General features: G+C 40.9%; 3 protein-coding genes across 3 annotated transcripts; 1 reads left to right on the top strand and 2 right to left on the bottom strand.

The window, feature by feature from the left end:
* Positions 1 to 95: 95 nt before the first annotated feature.
* Positions 96 to 3291, bottom strand: LOC118454705 (uncharacterized). Its single transcript, XM_087848669.1, has 5 exons — positions 3206 to 3291; positions 1775 to 2304; positions 1097 to 1326; positions 758 to 935; positions 96 to 306 (listed from the first exon to the last, which is right to left on the bottom strand). Exons 2-5 carry the CDS (start codon positions 2172 to 2174, stop codon positions 170 to 172), a joined length of 945 nt encoding a protein of 314 aa, XP_087704795.1. The 5' UTR covers positions 2175 to 2304; positions 3206 to 3291; the 3' UTR covers positions 96 to 169.
* A 2368-nt stretch (positions 3292 to 5659) lies between these two features.
* Positions 5660 to 10624, top strand: upb1 (ureidopropionase, beta). The gene is made up of 10 exons (XM_087848949.1): positions 5660 to 5838; positions 7708 to 7879; positions 8145 to 8232; positions 8322 to 8416; positions 8497 to 8655; positions 8740 to 8909; positions 9202 to 9283; positions 9364 to 9406; positions 9859 to 10013; positions 10379 to 10624. The coding sequence occupies exons 1-10, from the start codon at positions 5735 to 5737 to the stop codon at positions 10460 to 10462; spliced, it is 1152 nt and encodes a 383-aa protein (XP_087705075.1). The 5' UTR covers positions 5660 to 5734; the 3' UTR covers positions 10463 to 10624.
* A 211-nt stretch (positions 10625 to 10835) lies between these two features.
* On the bottom strand, positions 10836 to 16796 carry gucd1 (guanylyl cyclase domain containing 1). The gene is made up of 6 exons (XM_006797500.3): positions 16294 to 16796; positions 16137 to 16218; positions 15789 to 15954; positions 15599 to 15690; positions 15266 to 15507; positions 10836 to 13193 (listed from the first exon to the last, which is right to left on the bottom strand). The coding sequence occupies exons 1-6, from the start codon at positions 16298 to 16300 to the stop codon at positions 13102 to 13104; spliced, it is 681 nt and encodes a 226-aa protein (XP_006797563.1). The 5' UTR covers positions 16301 to 16796; the 3' UTR covers positions 10836 to 13101.
* Positions 16797 to 16844: the final 48 nt, after the last annotated feature.

The following is a 16844-nucleotide window of genomic DNA, read 5'->3' as shown; positions in this document are numbered from 1 at the left end:
ACAATGTATCATGTCAATATTAATATCCTAAAATAAGAAAGCACTGCATGTGATGTAACAGAGAAAAAAACTAAACAAAGAGGTCAATAGACATGTTTCGTTTGCTAAATACTTTATTAAAAGACAGTTTCCTATTTACATTTATATGTTTCACATAAGTTGGTAATTTTTACTCCGGGATGGGGATGGATGATGTGCGTCCTGTGCCACCTACACGATCTGGGGCGTATCGGAGCCATTTCTGCACTGCTTGTGCAAAGACAAACTCGGACATAGAGTTTGCCCCTAACTGCTGCGTCAGGCCATCTAGGACAAAAATACACACACACAAATAAAAAAAAAAAGTGAATTAGAGCACATGAATAAACTCTTGTTAACTGTCTTCAGCGGGGAGAAAGTATGTAAACTCCTAGGCTGATAAACATGAAAGTCACCAGGCGTAAATCTGCAAACTGCCGCATTTGATTCCCAAAGAGCTATGAGCGGAAAAAGTGATAAGTCTTAGCATGGTGTATCCTTTAAAACAAAATAAACATGGGGTCCTTGGGCTGTACAAACTACAACCCGAGGACTAAACAAGCTGAAGACCAAAGACTCCATCTCCAGATTAACCGGACATGAAAGTCTTGTTATTAAGAAAGACAAAGTAATAAAGCAAAAACCGGACATAGGAAATGTGAAACACACCCAGCAGATCAATTGATCCCTTTATTGTTCACTTTAGGCTCATAAAACTACAATAAACAGTAAAACTTACCAAATATGCATCTGCACAGCGCTGTATCTTTAAATGCCCTTTTTTGCTTTGTCTGGTCCTTGGTTTTTTTCCCTGCCCAGTTGAGTACCGAGGCCAGCTCATTTGTAATGGCACAAGCCATTACACGGCGGACTCGCACCTCCAGTGTGGTCCCTCCAATCAAGGCAAAGCGTCTCACCTAGACACATTTTAAGAGATGGAATTAGCGTGTCTCATGTCTTAAATGTGAATGCAAGTGCTTGTGTGTATAATCAACATGCCGTCGTTATGCATTTAAATCACATCTGACAGCTATTACACTTTATAGTTACAAAGTGTACATAACCTTTATATACTTACCATTGCCTTATTTGCCTCTTGTGATTGAAGAGCTGCCTCTGCATTGTTTAGCTCCTCAATGTTGTGCAAGGGCAAATCCAGAGGCAGTACCCCAGCATCTTCCGATTCTTTGCAGCAGGGATGGCGGATGGCTCTGACCTCCTCGCGGATGGCTCTGACCTCCTCACGGATTTCGTTAACTGCTCTGGTCAGGTCTGACAGCATCGTTAACATCTTTTGTGAGGTCGCATCTGTTTCAAAGAACAATTCCAGAAAGATTAATGGCTTAAGCAGTGAGAGGCGAAAAACTAATATATCCATAAGTGATGGTGTAACATTCTGCATTCAAGTATAAGTTGTTCTAACTGTTTGCTAGTTTTTGCCAGTCACATATATTTGATATTTGCATATATAGCTTGCCATCACCAGTGTGTGAATTGTGTGTGAATGGGTGGATGACTGAATGTGTAAAGCGCTTTGGGGTCCTTAGGGACTAGTTAAAGCGCTGTACAAATATAGGCCATTTACCATTTATACCATGTAAATTCCAAGATTTTGAACTTGCCTTGTAATAGTGGCCTCACAGAGTCTCTGGAATCTACAGGAAAAAAAAAAATCACAAGATGACATTCAGGAGTATAAACTGGTGTTTTGAAGATAAGAGCACAATGACATTGTGATTCAGCTTTAAAAGCATACCATCTATAGGGAAGTCCTCGACATCAGACTCTGCATGCTGGGGAGATCGCAAAGCTGTGTCGTTTTGTGTGTTCTGCCGGAGAAGCGAAAGGTGCCGGAAGCTGGGCGGCGGGGGAAGACTGCGGTCACAGTCATTATCCTTGTCGGGTGATACATAGGTCTCACATACTTCTGAAATCTGCTCATAGCGACTGGTAAATACTTGACTGTCTATACCTGGGTGACAACAGTGGGACACACCAGACTCTTCCGCAACCTGCGGTCGCTTAACTTCAACTTGTGCATTGCCGTTTTGGTTATGTTTTTCAGCAACCATCTCTTTAAAGTGCCTGAGTATATCTGACTCTGCTGCCGCAACCATTTTCCGTAACTTGCGCCTCCTTGACCAGCGTGATGTCATTGTCAGTGTATATCAGATTAAACAAATAGTGCTATATTTGGAAATAGCCAAATAAGCAAATTGTTTAACACTAGGAATTTATTTAAGGACGTGAGTTTCTTACTTATTGATGGTAGTTACCAAATCAGATCTGAAAAAAAAGAGGAAAAATAGGGCACAATGTCAATAAAGAGGGAAAACTAGATTCAAAGACGGCTCATAGAAGCTGAACCGAGTCCTATGTGTGAAGGGACAGTAACTGCGTGTGTATGTGTAAGCATTCAAACACCGAAGATAATAAAATTAACAGTATTTTGTCTAAGTTTGCCATTGTAGGAATTTATGGCACAGAGACAAAAACACAGTGTGACGTCAAAATAGGCGCACACCTTTGACGCTGCGTTTTCTCCGTTTTCGAAAATATCCACCCTGGCAGGCGTCTTTAAAAATCTCAGTTTTCAGTTAACGAAAACGCAGTTTACGTGTGGAGAAAAGGTGTAAACACAAGTTAGGTGAGCGTGCAACGTAAAGTTAGGTGAGCGTGCAACGTAAAGTTAGGTGAGCGTGCAACGTAAAGTTTGGTGAGCGTGCAACGTAAAGTTTGAATTGAGTGCGAATTGAAGCGGGTGCTCTCCAATCATTAAAAGTAACAAAGTCATTGAACACATTTATACAGTTACCTTTACGTTTATCAATCATATATCACAAATTTACAATTTTTTTGTAGTACTATGCTAAAAGCAACTACAGAGCGAAAGTCTGGGTCAAGCGCCGAGGCGACGGGAAGAACAAAGGAACCCTCTAAGCGTTAAAGCTAGCTTTGTAAGGGAATATAACGGAAGAGTATGAAACGAAATGTTTTCTTTGTTGATAGACTTTGTTCGCAGTGCAATTTATTTGTTGCCGGATTGTAAGATGAAAGTAGACACAATTTCGGGCTCCCACATTTTGTCCAAAACTGTACATTAACGAGTTTTTTATTTTTATTTTTTACCGTTATTCAAATGCAACCGTGGAAATAACGAATAGAAAAAAAATTAATTCATTCTTACCTTATACTAATCGTGGTGCAGGCCAGTGCAGTGCATGAACTGATGCCTTCTCCGGTCAATTCCGCTGAGAGTAAATCTAATGTCCCGCTCTACTGTACAAGACAATGGTTACCTGGAGGGATGTACCACTGAGAGGGGTGCTGCGGAATAGTCCAAGTGATCGCTGCTTTAATTTCCCGGTCAACTATAAATCGCACGTGGAGACGATTTTTTAAAGCTGGTGAACTAGACCAAAGTCATTGATAACAAAAGAACAATAAATCTACTTTCTCCGGTACTTTATACCCGCTCAGTTGCAATGCAATTTAACGCTCAACTACAAATCGATGGCTTTTGATGGTGACTGGCGCCGAATGATGGTCAACTATAAATAGACGTTTTATCGAAGTTGTTGTTGTCACCTGGTCGACTACAAATAGATCAAATATCAATGACAAAAAAACAAAGGTAAATCAACATCATTACAACGTCCCTATAGTAAGACCGTCGGTTTACCACGGTATTTCAATGTTGTTACAACATTGGCATTTCAACCCTGACCATAACGACGAATCAGATGAAAAATCAACATCAATTCAATGTCGTCTTGCTATCTAGGTTGCCTTTACCATCCACCAGGGGGTGCTGTAGTTCTCTCAGCAACCCTACTTGCCCACATTACAACATGACTGATAAACCAGAAACATGTATTCTTTTCTTTGTTTTTAAATTTTTGTTACATTTAAAACAACTCATCCAATTTCAGTTTCCTTGAAATATGTTGGCTATTGAAAACAAATGAACTAATGACAGCTATTACAATTTTTCTGAATTGCTAAAACACTAAGACTCCATTCTCTAAAACAAATTCTTAGTGGCCAAAACCTATTTTTCGTATCAAACACTTTTGGCCAAATCTTAAACACAGATTTCTTTCTTTGTCATAGAAGCTTTTTCTTTATCATGTAGAAAAACCATTAACTATGTAACTTCTTTACACTGACAGCAAGGGGAGTTTCACTGGTCTGGCTCCACTTAAAGTCAAAGTGGACCGCAATGTTAAATGACTTTGACACCGCTGGATTAGCACATGGATAGGACCAGTAGGAATGTAACTGAGTACCTTTAGCAGTTTACTTAAGTACGGGTTTAATATACTTGCACTTTAAGTATTTCAGTGTTATGCTACTTTTATAAATTTGGAGGTAAATATTTGTTCTTTAATATTCCAGTCCATTTTTATCGAATCTTTATTTTCTTATTATTTTCCAGATGATCTACATTAAAATCAGCAGATGCTGCAACATTAAAGAAACATATATATGTCAAAAGATCATTAGTTGCAATCTAAAATATATAATGTATATGATCCTGAAAAAAGCCATTTTACGATCAATATAATCTCTAGATATAACTTAGGTTCTTTGAATGTATTTTTTGATTATACAGATTGTGGACTGTTGAGCTATTTGGATGGGATTTTAACTTTTACTCACTCGTTTATTTAAACTCTTGTGCAGCATCAGCATTGTTACGGATTCAAATATTGGGGATGGATACAAGAGGAAAACCAAAATAACAACACTGGTCCGGCCGGGTCAAGTCAAACGATGATTTAATGAACACACGCGTGGGAGATGGACACCATACAGCAGACAGCATCAGATCTCAAAATGGTGGAGCCTTGATCAAACTCTTATAGCCTCTAGTGGCCCCCACCTAATCATAAAAGCCTAAACATTCACATTCTTTCTCACACAGCGCCTAAGCTACGACCTTGGCTCCATGTTTATCTGCTCCTGCTGAGATGGGGCAGTATGCTCTGTTCTCTTCTAACCAGACAAATAAGGCGATGACTTTCTGTGAACAATATTTCTTATAACTCAGCAGTATAATGCATCTTAAAACAATATCATTCATTCACAATAAATCAGCAGTCTAATGTAATGCAAATCAGTTTACCAAATGTAATAGTTATCACCTTCTTCTAATTCAGGAGCATAATGCAAACTAAAACTACATAATAATTCACAATCTTTAATTAGGGGTCTAACATGGCATAAAATAATATCATAATCCCACAGCATCCAGTAGAACACAGAGATGCACATGACAATCACGCCCAGTGTTTTAAAGCCATTTTCTACACCAATTTTTATTTATGATTAATTATTTTGATTTGCTGTGCTGCAAGGAGAAAAATGAAAAAATAGATGTTAAATATCAGTTAGCAAACTTAAATTTGTTCTCATTTTGCTGTTACAGAAGGATGTGGAAATATTGAAGAGTATAGCTACTGCTCAGCCTGCTCCTAAGTTTGGTAACACATTTATTATTCAAGCAAACTCTTCGGTTAATCTGCAGCTCAACAGAAACGCCACAGCCAGCAGTGCCGTGTCTCAGGTCAATGACCGGCTTCCACAAACCACAGCTAGGGGCTCCTCTACTCTTTCGAAATCACTAAAGATTATATAACGAGAGTAACCCATTAAACGCACAAATACTGCTGCTTCTGCTGTCGAGCTGCAAAACCAACAGAAACCTGCAGAGATGTCCGCATGTGAGTTTGAATCTCTGGAGAAATCTCTGGAGTCCCATCTGCCAGCGGCCGAGTTGGTGGAGGTGAAACGCATCTTATTTGGGAAGGAGACAAAGTGAGTTGTTGTACTTATACTGCATTTCTTTTAAATTTACTAAAGGAAGTATCGGGCTTTCCCGTTTCTCTTTCTTTATGTTTCCTTCTCTGTTGTTTTGGTTCCTGGTAAATTATTATTCTGCTCAGTGGACTTTGATCAAGCTGAAGGATAACTTACAGCCAGCACAGAGACAGGTTTGATAAATGTATAGACTAAAAAACCCTACAAACAGTTAGATCCATAAATATTTGGACAGAGACAACTTTTTTCTAATTTTGGTTCGGTAAATTACCCACATGAAACAACTCAGACTTTCAGCTTTAATTCACTGGGTTGAATAAAACAATTGCATAAAAATGTGAGGAAGTAAAGCATTTTTTAACACAAGCCCTTCATTTCAGGGGCTCAAAAGTAACTGGACAAATTCCATAATTGAAAATAAAATGCTCATTTCTAATACTTGGTTGAAAACCTCTTGATGGCAATGATGGGCTTAAATTACGCTTTTTTTCAGTACACTTTAGATCAGGGGTGTTCAACTCCAATCCTCGAGAGCTACTGTCCTGCAGCTTTTAGACGCATCCTTGTTCTGACACATCTGAATCAAATGAATGACTTGTTATCAGGCCTTTGCCAAACTTGGTGGCATGCTGAAGAGGTAATCCAACCATTTGATTCAGCTGTATTGCAGTAGGGATGCATCTAAAAGCTGCAGGACAGCAGTGTTGTTCACTTGGTTGGCTGTTGTGAAGGGGTTTCTCATCACCATGAAAATGAATCTGCAATCATCCACCGCTGTTGTCTTCCATGGGTGTGCGGTGTTTTTGCATTGACGAGTTTACTGGTGCTTTCTTTCTTTCTCAGGATGGACCAAACTGTAGCTTTTGCCTCTCCTAATACTGTAGCAATTTCTCTGATGTTTTTTTTTCCTGTTTTCACAGCTTAAGGTTGGCTTGTTTCATTTGCATGGAGAGCTACTTTGTCCACGTTGTCTGTTCACAGCAAAATTTTCCAAATGCAAGCACCACACCTCAAATCAACTCCTGGCCTTTTATCTGCTTTATTGATAATGATGTAGCCTTTGAGTCAAAAAAGGGTGGCACATGTTAAGGAGCTGAAACTCCTAAACCCTCCATTCAATTTATATCTGGCTACCCTAAAAATGAAAGCAGTGAGTCTACACATTATGCCCATGTCCATTATATAATATATATAACTATATATAACTATAAAAGTAAGATTTTTCAGTAAATGGGTAAAAAACAAAACTTGTGTCAGTGTCCAAATATATATGAACTTAACTGTATGTGCAGTTTCTGTGTCCAAGCAGGCCATGCAACTCTACAGTGTAAGTATGCTGATCTCTTCATCTTCTCTGCATTTCAAGACTTTATTGTGCATTTACAACATTAAATACTAAAAAACTAAACATGCGCATCAATAACTCCGAGTCTTCTTTTTCAGATCATCTAAAAGTATCATGTCATTTACATAAGAAGTACCTGATTTTTCACTAGTCTCCCTGTCACTGCCACTGAGAAACACCTAAAACGAGTCCAGACAGTTCAGTTTGTGATCTTGTCAGGCCAGAGAAGTACTCCCACTTGCTCTCAGAGTCCTCTCAAGCCTCTCTACCATGAATGCCTACTTGCTCAAGTGCCTGAAAAGATGGTTGCCCACATCTCTGCAGGGGACTTCAGGAGCTCTGTCATTGTGATCAAGGAGTTCTTAAAAAGCTGCCGCCAGCTAACATACCTTTTCTTTCTCTGAATAAAAATACTTGATAATAATGTATTTATTCATTTATTTTGTTTCAAAGATTTATTTAATTTCTTGACCTGAAACACAAAAAGAACAATGCTTTATTTTCTGAACACTGTCTTACAGGAAGCTGGACCTCTCAGCCTGTGCTGTGGAAGCTGCTTCTGAGCGAGACTTTGAGCTTAAAGGATATAAGTTTGATGCGGCACAGGAACAACTCAGGCCACCCAGAAACATCCGAGTGGGACTCATTCAGCACCACATTGTTCTGCCCACTGATGCCCCCATCCTGGATCAGGTTACTAGTCACACACGACAGTACTAACCAGAAGACCACATGTACCAAACCTGTTGAGGTACATTAGCAGAGAGATACAGACAGGAAGCTGTAAGGTGTTTGACTGAATGACTTTCTGTAAAACTCTTCATGTACATCATTGTTCAAGAGAAGTATTCAACATGTATCTGCTTAAATAATTTACCTGACCAAAAGAATAAAACTGCTCCATTTCATTGGTAGAAGTGACTGGTGTTAATATTCTATCACTGCTCTCCCTTCACAGATCAGTGCCATGCACAGCCGAATTGGTGAAATGGTTGAGGTAGCAGCCATGTGTGGTGTAAACATTGTCTGCTTTCAGGAGACCTGGAGTGAGTGTCCATGTGCAAGAATTATAAACCTATCCAACAAACATTAAGGTACCAACAGAGACTGGGGTTTTTGTTTCTTTCGTTATCAGCCATGCCCTTTGCGTTCTGCACCCGTGAGAAAGAACCATGGACAGAGTTTGCAGAGTCTGCTGAAGAAGGAAACACCACACGCTTCTGCCAAGAGGTGAGACTGTAGAGCTTTGCTGCAGCGCGGTTAATACGTTGGGGACTGCAAACCTAACAGTTCTGCAATTCTACAATTAGCTGGCCAAAAAGTACAACATGGTCATAGTTTCACCGATTCTGGAGAGAGAGGAGTTACATGGCACCCTGTGGAACACGGCGGTGGTCATCTCCAACTCTGGAAACGTGCTGGGAAAGAGCAGGAAGAACCACATTCCCAGGATCGGGGACTTTAATGAGGTGAGTGGGTGATCTAAACGATCCACTGTGGCTGTGCAGGAACTGAAAAACTGCTGTTGTCATTGTCTCGTGTTTTCTACTCAGTCTACTTATTACATGGAGGGCAACACTGGCCACACAGTGTTCCAGACACAGTTTGGGAAGATTGCTGTGAATATTTGCTACGGCCGTCATCATCCACTCAATTGGTTCATGTACAGCATGAATGGAGCTGAGATCATCTTCAACCCCTCGGCTACCGTTGGAGCTCTGAGGTAAGGGAACAAGGCACATGGTACCAGTGGTAAGCTAAGAAAATGCAAAATAATAGTGGAATAGTAAGCTTTCTATGGTGCAGACAGCCCTTGTGATCCAGGTATGGTGGTAACTGATAATGTGCTTTAGTCATCCATATTCCTACGTTCAGAAAAAGGTTTGATTAAATACTCAGATTGCCATACCTAGACCCTGAAATCAGGTTGAAGCAATGTTATCATTGAAATGCTGCTACCATTATTACATAGTATATCTAAATAATGCGATGATAATATTGTTTCTTCTCTGCAGTGAGCCCATGTGGTCTATAGAGGCCAGAAATGCAGCAATCGCTAACCACTGTTTTACGTGTGCCATTAACCGTGTTGGGACAGTAAGTTTGCAGAAATCATTCCAACATATTTCTGATGAATGATAAATATGAAATCATGCCAAAAATAATCTTTTCTACAGGAACATTTCAAAAGTGAATTCACGTCTGGTGATGGGAAAAAAGGTAAAGGTTTTATTTTCTTAAGTCCCAGGATGTATTCACGTATCTCTTCATATGGTGTTATCAAAAAATGACTGTATGGTGAAGTGGATGAAGCTAATTCTGCCTGAGGGAGTTAATTCTTTAAGGTGTCCTTAATGAACAGAAGAGAAAATGATTCTGTATCCATGAGCTGCACGCTCTAACTGAAAGGTCTTTTAAATCGCCCTGGGTCTTTGCTGCACGGCTGTCTGGACTATCATCAGTGCATCTGTTACATTTGGTGTTCTTGCATGGAGCTAAATCAGGGTCAAAAAGTGTTTTTTTTGTGTGTGCAGTTTTTGGACTTGAATAAAAATAATTTTTCATGAAGAAAAAAATCATGTTTTAATTTTTTAAATATCAAAACTTCAAATCACTTTTTCAAATAACTACATTTTGACTCTGATTTAGCTCAATTTTCTTGTCTTTTTCAGCTCACCACGACTTCGGACATTTTTATGGGTCCAGTTACGTGGCAGCTCCTGACGGCAGTCGCACGCCAGGCCTCTCTAGGACCCGGGATGGGCTGCTCGTGGTAGAAATGGATCTCAACCTGAATCGACAAATCTGTGACAAGTGGAGTTTCAAGGTAAATTGAACAAATTTTAACCTTTTAAAATGTTAGAAATTTTTATTAGAAATAAAGTTTAATTTAAAATCTCTGATCCTATTATTCCAAAAACAAAGATGAGAAGAACAATATTTCCCTCAGAAATCCTTGAATGTAATGAATGAATGGCACAAAAAGATTATATGTATGCAGAATTCAAACATGTCTGTATGTCCGCTGCTACCACACCTATATGTGCATCCTCCAATTCTCCAGGTAAATTATGCACAAGCTCTGAAGATGCTGTGTTTTTATTTATTCTTGCAATGACTGGATGGTTGTACATTCACTTCAGCTATTCTTTGCAACCTTGACTGACTTCTTCAGTGTCTTTTTCTTTGCAGATGACTGGACGGTATGCTGAGTACGCAGAACAACTTGCCAAAGCTGTTCAGCATGACTTCAAACCCAAAATATTAAAAGAGTAGGACATATTCTACAAATAGTGCACATTTATTATAGCCTATTTCAGCAGAAAACATGCTTGGTTCAGATTTAATTTGACACAAAGATCACGTCTGTCAGACTGACTGATTTCTATCATTTAATGTGATAAAAAACATTCAAAGACAAACCTTTGTCCTGTTCTCATTTGAACTGTTAAACTGAAACATTGCTGAATTAAAGATCGCCTATGAACCTGGTGTTTCAAATCACCTTTTAAATCATTGGCTATAACAGACATTTTCCTACAGGCCACACTGGCTTTTGAATTGGCATTGCAGCCCGCAGCTCTCCTGTGGCAGACAGCTAACAAGGGGAAAGGTACCACCAGGGTAGAAATGCAGCGGTACTAGAAGTATTAGTAGATACTAGAAGTACGGGGCGATCGTGGCTCAAGAGTTGGGAGTTCGCCTTGTAATCGGAAGGTTGCCGGTTTGAGCCCCGGCTTGGACAGTCTCGGTCGTTGTGTCCTTGGGCAAGACACTTCAGGGCCCGGTGGCGCCAGTGTCCGGCAGCTTCGCCTGTCAGTGTGCCCAGGGTGGCCGAGGCTACAACGTAGCTTGCCATCACCAGTGTGTGAATGGGTGGATGACTGGATATGTAAAGCGCTTTGGGGTCCTTAGGGACTAGTAAAGCGCTATATAAATACAGGCCATATTAGAAGTATTTTTTAATGGTTTAGAAAAAGTGGTTCCCTGTTTCAAACTGATTCTTATAATTTCATTCAGAATGAACACATAAATCCTCTTAAGGAAGTTATCTGGGTGAGAAGTAGGCCTGAGATGGAAAATCACGGTAGACATAATTTATGGGGACCTGTTGTGCACATTTTCACTTCCATATTTTTGCCATTGTACTCTACTGGAGCCACCTTAAGTATTTAATGGCTTAAAACAATACTTTTTTTTATCTAATACTGGGTCTCAATTCAGTTCGTCCTCTGAAATAAATTGTTTTGGCCTCTGCCCTTTCAAGACCGCTACATTTAAAGCAGCCTTGAAAGGGGGTGGGGCCTCTGTTGTTTCAATTACCATATTGGGAATATATCCTCCTACTGATGTCATACAAAGCAAAAGAGAAGTGACTGGAAATGGAGTGTTTACACCAGTCTAGTTCAACTTGTACATATGCTAACATCCTTATTTGAATACAATAAACATTCCTTTGAGATTTTGGTTCACATTGATTCAGTAGCCTCACTTGATGTGAATCTCCAGTTCCACCACATCAAACAGGTGCTGTACTAGATTTAGGTCTGGTGATTGTGGAAGTGATCGGAATAAAGCAAACTGATGCTCAAGATGATCTGAGCTTTGTGAGCTGGCGCGTTCTCTTGTTGGAAGCAGCTATCTGAAGATGGGCACACTGTGGTCATAGATGCCTGACCGTACTCATTTTTCTGTTTAGGTGCGGAAACGACGCTGGAGTGTAGGCAACAGCAAATCTTTTTAATTCCCTTTTAAACAGTGTCCCAACTACACAGCACTTGATGTTGTTTATATAAGATTTGACCTATAACATGAGGTTTAAGGTATGAGTTCACTATTAAACCTATATAAAGCAGACGGAAATAACAAGGCTGTTCAAATGTTTTAATCACAACATATAATAAAAGTGCTATCTATACTGAATAAAAAAATAAAGCTTGTGGTTTTCACCCAGAAGCACAACCAGACACGACCCACTTTTCCTTGATTCGGAAAAGCAATATAATTTAAATAACATAATCGTGTCTGGTATGAAAGTGTAGTGCAAAAACATGTAAGTTAAAAATAAAACTCCGTGACAATGAGGAAATGACTTCGTCTTCATTTACAAACCAAAATGACTTATCCTAGTCCTAACGCATCCATGTATCCAGCACATTCCCCAAAGGCACAGGACACATGCGGAGCTGCTTTTCCAGTGAAGCAATTGAATCCGGTGACGTCACGTTTCATCACGTCCGAGCTGAGTGTCCATGAGTTCCATACATCTATGGAGTATTGCATTGAACTTGCTTCATCATTTGAGTCACAATTTAGAGCATTAATTACCTGATACTCTCGTGACTTGCTTCCTGTATTTCCCTGTTTACAGAATCGTCTGATTAAAATGCGGTGAGTCGGGAGGATTTTTAAAAGGCAGGTAGAGGCGAGGCTGGAGGGGAGGGGCGGATAAGCAGCTTCACATTAACACTGAGCGGAACAAAGAAATGAACACTCCAAGTATTATCAACATCGGCCCTGAATTATGTGCACACAATTTCCTGGTAAATTCTACTCTTGCTTATGTTTCCCACAGTTCTGCCACAGTTGTGCAAGTCTGTACACTCAGTGTGAGACTCCAGTACAACTGCAGTCATTAAAAATTTCCACATTGACAATAACATGAATCTGAAATATCTGTTCATCACAAAAACAGAAATAAAAGGATCCATCCTGGATTCCTAATTCTTCCCACGGTGAATCATTCAAAGGTTAAGTAGTGTTGGCATATACAGTACATGTATATATGTGAGCAGGCTTTTTGGCACCGGAGGAAAAAAGCCTGCAAAAGGGGGATCTGTGACAGCAGACAGGAGGAGGTGTCACTAGACTCTGCAGCATTTTGATATTCCTATAATGACAAAAATCCAAATCCATCAACTCTCTTTGAACACGAACAGGATATCCTCGTCTGTCCCATAGCTGCGTCGAGCTTCCTCAAAGTTATTGACGCTGGTGCAGCACACCCCTAAAAACACACACACACACACACAGATCTGTCAGCTCCAAGTTAAATAAATAAAAACACATTTATAAATAAGCTGCTCAAAAAGTGTACTCTGGGTCTGCCTCCCACTGTTAGCTCTATAGATGGCAACGTTCATGGACAACTCACTGGTGCCCATACAGTAAATACCACCAGCCATGGTGTTTATACGCAATGTCTCAACACCTGCTGGATTACCATGAAATTTGATCCACACCCTCGTGGCTCCCTCTGGATTCATTAGAATTACTTTGGATTAGTGCTGGGCCTGAATATATTATGTTGACTATGATGAAGCAATACGAGAGTGGACCTTTAGTAAGTGTTCACCTTTCTCATGCACGACTCCATTCATATGAAATAAAAGTCTTGCTTATGGAAAAAACAATGACTTGTGAAACATGAACCATTTCTAACTCCAGAAACTGCACAAATACACCACTGAACATCAAGCCAGGCAGCATTAACTTGTGCTACCAGCTTGAATTGACTCTGTCACTACTGAGGAGGAGAAAGAAACGAGAGCACAGCTGCCCCACAAATAAAGTCCACCGTTTAGAGGTTTATCTGTTTGTTTGTTTTTAAACATAGCTTTTTTTCTGCATTTCTGTCATTCACCTTGTGAGGGGTTCAGCTCATGCGGTCACATGGAACCAAGCAAGGTTTGTTAATGTTAATGGAAACATTGACGTTCACGAATCACATGATGACTGAAAACAGCTGCAACAAAAAGTGGCATTACACCAAACCTGAAAGCAGAGCAGCTGCTGTTTAAGGGCCGACTCTATCGCTGTGTGCCAAAATTTAAGCTTTCTTAGTCTAAGCCTAACAGTAGATCTTATTTTAATTGTATCATATATATTTTATTTCTGAGGATTCCTTAAAAAGAACAGCTCACAGAACTCAAATTAAGAGGATTTTGCTTTAGTGCTATTCATCCATCCATCTATTTTCTTCCATCCATCCATTCGCTTCCGCTTATCCTTTTCAGGGTCGCGGGGGGCGCTGGAGCCTATCCCAGCTGTCATGGCGAGAGGCGGGGTACACCCTGGACAGGTCGCCAGTCTGTCGCAGGGCTAACACACAGGGACAGACAACCATTCGCACTCACATTCACTCCCACATTCACAGCTAGTGGCAATTTGGATTATCCAATTAACCTATCCCCACAAGTTATCCCCATCTATTTTCTTCTGCTTTCAAATTGGTCTCTCGAGCATCTGCAACAGGGCAAAGTATACAGTAAACAGGTGGGGGTGGGGACCTTCTTGCTGTGAGGCAACAGCAGGATGATGGCCATCCTGATAATTCCAGTGTGACATGAAGACTTTTGGAGATACCGGCCTTTGAGACTTTTTCCTTTTTAAGTGAATGGAATCAGGCAGCACGGTGGTTAGCACTGTTGCCGCACAGCAAGAAGGTCCTGAGTTCAATTCCACCATCAGGCCGGGGTCTTTCTGTGTGGAGTTTGCATGTTCTCCCCGTGTTTGCGTGGGTTCCCTCCGGGTACTCCGGCTTCCTCCCACCGTCCAAAGACATGCAGCTTGTGGGGATAGGTTAATTGGATAATTTCAAATTGTCACTAGGTGTGAATGTGCGAGTGAATGTGAGTGCGAATGGTTGTCTGTCCCTGTGTGTGCTGGCCCTGCGACAGACTGGCGACCTGTCCAGGGTGTACCCCGCCTCTCGCCCTATGACAGCTGGGATAGGCTCCAGCGCCCCCCGCGACCCTGAAAAGGATAAGTGGAAGCGGATGGATGGATGGAATCAGGCAGCAGTTACTTGTGGTGCTCAAAACACCAGTGAGCACATTTTGTGCACCCAGTATGAATTTGTGTGGAATATTAAAAGCTAGTTCAATCTAGAAGATCACCTGCAAACCTTGAGCCATCCACTTCTCTGGCAGCTTTTCTACAATAACTTCCACACAACGAGCAGTGTCATGACAGGTAAGGCTAAGAAGGAGGATTCACATTTACTAAGACGGTCTCTTACATACCACAGATTAATTTTACTTACAGTTATGGTAAAAGTAGAAATACAAGTATACTCACGGTCAGAATACGCTGGGTTATTGTAGAAGATGGAGCCAGTGGTTGTGTTGAAGCCACACACAACCACAAAGTGACCCTGATAGTCCGGCTTCCTGCAGAAACACTTCTGACCCACGGGCATGAAGCAGCAGTATTTGACAGGCTGGGAGCACAGTTCACATGTCAACACCACAGCATTGACCAGCACTATGGCAACGTGGCCCTGCTCCAGATGAGACTGGATTTCCTGAACTGACACAGAACTGAGAGAAGGCACACACAACTGAGGTCATATATTTATTTTAAGGTACTAAAAAAAGTAGGCGGGTAAACTAACATAAACAGGAAGCTCACCATTTCTTCACCCCCACACCTTTGCTCTCCGCTTTAAGGAAGAGCTCATTCACTCTGTTTTCTTCAGTATCAAAATGCTTCTTGTAAAAGGACTGTAAACAACAACAAAACATAGTCAAGACACAATCATAGGTAACTATCAAAATGTTCAAAACTGGTTAGAATTACACTGTTAGTTTGGACTACGTACCTGGTTTTTAAAGCCCTTATCTACACCCAGAGTCTGTGTACAAAAGCAGTGTTTGATTCCTAGATGGCACATGAGGTAGGCCAGGTCGATAGTCCACACACTTTCTGTCAGCTTCAGTTCCCAGCACGCCCTCTGAAACTCATCATCGCTGACAGGGTGGAGGTACCTACACATTCAGACAACCAGAGTGTGAATCTCTCACACAATGCCAAGGCACCTTTGATTTGCAATTCAGAAAAGAGCCTGCTGACAGGCAGTGCAGGAAGCACTGCAGTCTGTATGGCAGATACAGTACATAGTGTAATAAAAACATGACTTCTGAAGGTAAAAACCCTGATGTGCTCTTACTTGAGGACCATCCTGGAGCAGGCTAAGCCACAGTCCCAGTGGTACAGCTGCCGGATAACAGGAACATCCAGCAGGACATCATCTGAGTAAACCGAGGAGTTACTTTCACATTTCAACAAAACAAATACTAGCGCTGTCACAAGACTGTTTCACTCACCTGTCATTCTGCTGGTTTCTTTCTCTCACAGACCGCCCGGTAACTAACTCAGTACCAGCTGGTCAGTCTTGTTTGCAGCACTAAGGGCGAGGCTGGGTGCCCTCATCGATGCTAACTAGTTAAAAAAAACTAGCTCCCCGACTACAAGCGTCCAGGCTAGCACTATTTATCGCTCTGTTGCTGATAAAACGCGCACAGCTCTGTGACTCACGCCGCTGCGAGGCGCACACACATAACTAACAAGAAAAACAGTAACAAAAACTCATTTTTAGGACGGTTTTTCGTGCCGATACCTCGAAACAAGACGCTCCTCCGCTCTATTCCGTGTTTACTCGCGTACGCTTCTTGTGTTTGCTTGCGTTATACTGCCACCATGTGGTGTGGAGGACACTTTAACGCTTCTTATGAGAACTGTATCCACGCACTTTTACTACTATCTATTTGAACCATAGATTTGAACTATTAGTAGACAAACTTTACTAAAGTATTTCAGGACTAATCCTACTATTCACTAACATTTTAAACGGACGATTTTTTTATGTATACTACTC

Source organism: Neolamprologus brichardi, chromosome 12 (assembly GCF_056152115.1).
Source record: "Neolamprologus brichardi isolate AB-2024 chromosome 12, ASM5615211v1, whole genome shotgun sequence".
NCBI classification, from domain to species: Eukaryota; Metazoa; Chordata; class Actinopteri; order Cichliformes; family Cichlidae; genus Neolamprologus; species Neolamprologus brichardi.
This window is presented reverse-complemented; position numbering and strand designations above follow the sequence as displayed.

Bases quoted from the DNA above. Each gene is read 5' to 3' on its own strand.
- LOC118454705 (XM_087848669.1), bottom strand. From the start codon at position 2,174: ATGACATCACGCTGGTCAAGGAGGCGCAAGTTACGGAAAATGGTTGCG. The intron at 1,327-1,774 runs GTATGCTTTTAA...TCTTTGAAACAG, and splicing joins CGAGGACTTCCCTATAGATG to ATGCGACCTCACAAAAGATG. The intron at 307-757 runs GTAAGTTTTACT...TTTTTGTCCTAG, and splicing joins GCTGTGCAGATGCATATTTG to ATGGCCTGACGCAGCAGTTA.
- upb1 (XM_087848949.1), top strand. From the start codon at position 5,735: ATGTCCGCATGTGAGTTTGAATCTCTGGAGAAATCTCTGGAGTCCCAT. The intron at 8,233-8,321 runs GTGAGTGTCCAT...TTTCGTTATCAG, and splicing joins CTGCTTTCAGGAGACCTGGA to CCATGCCCTTTGCGTTCTGC. The intron at 8,910-9,201 runs GTAAGGGAACAA...TCTTCTCTGCAG, and splicing joins GCTACCGTTGGAGCTCTGAG to TGAGCCCATGTGGTCTATAG.
- gucd1 (XM_006797500.3), bottom strand. The intron at 15,691-15,788 runs GTACGTAGTCCA...TGTTGTTTACAG, and splicing joins ATAAGGGCTTTAAAAACCAG to TCCTTTTACAAGAAGCATTT. The intron at 15,508-15,598 runs GTGAGCTTCCTG...GCCTTCTCTCAG, and splicing joins GGTGTGGGGGTGAAGAAATG to TTCTGTGTCAGTTCAGGAAA.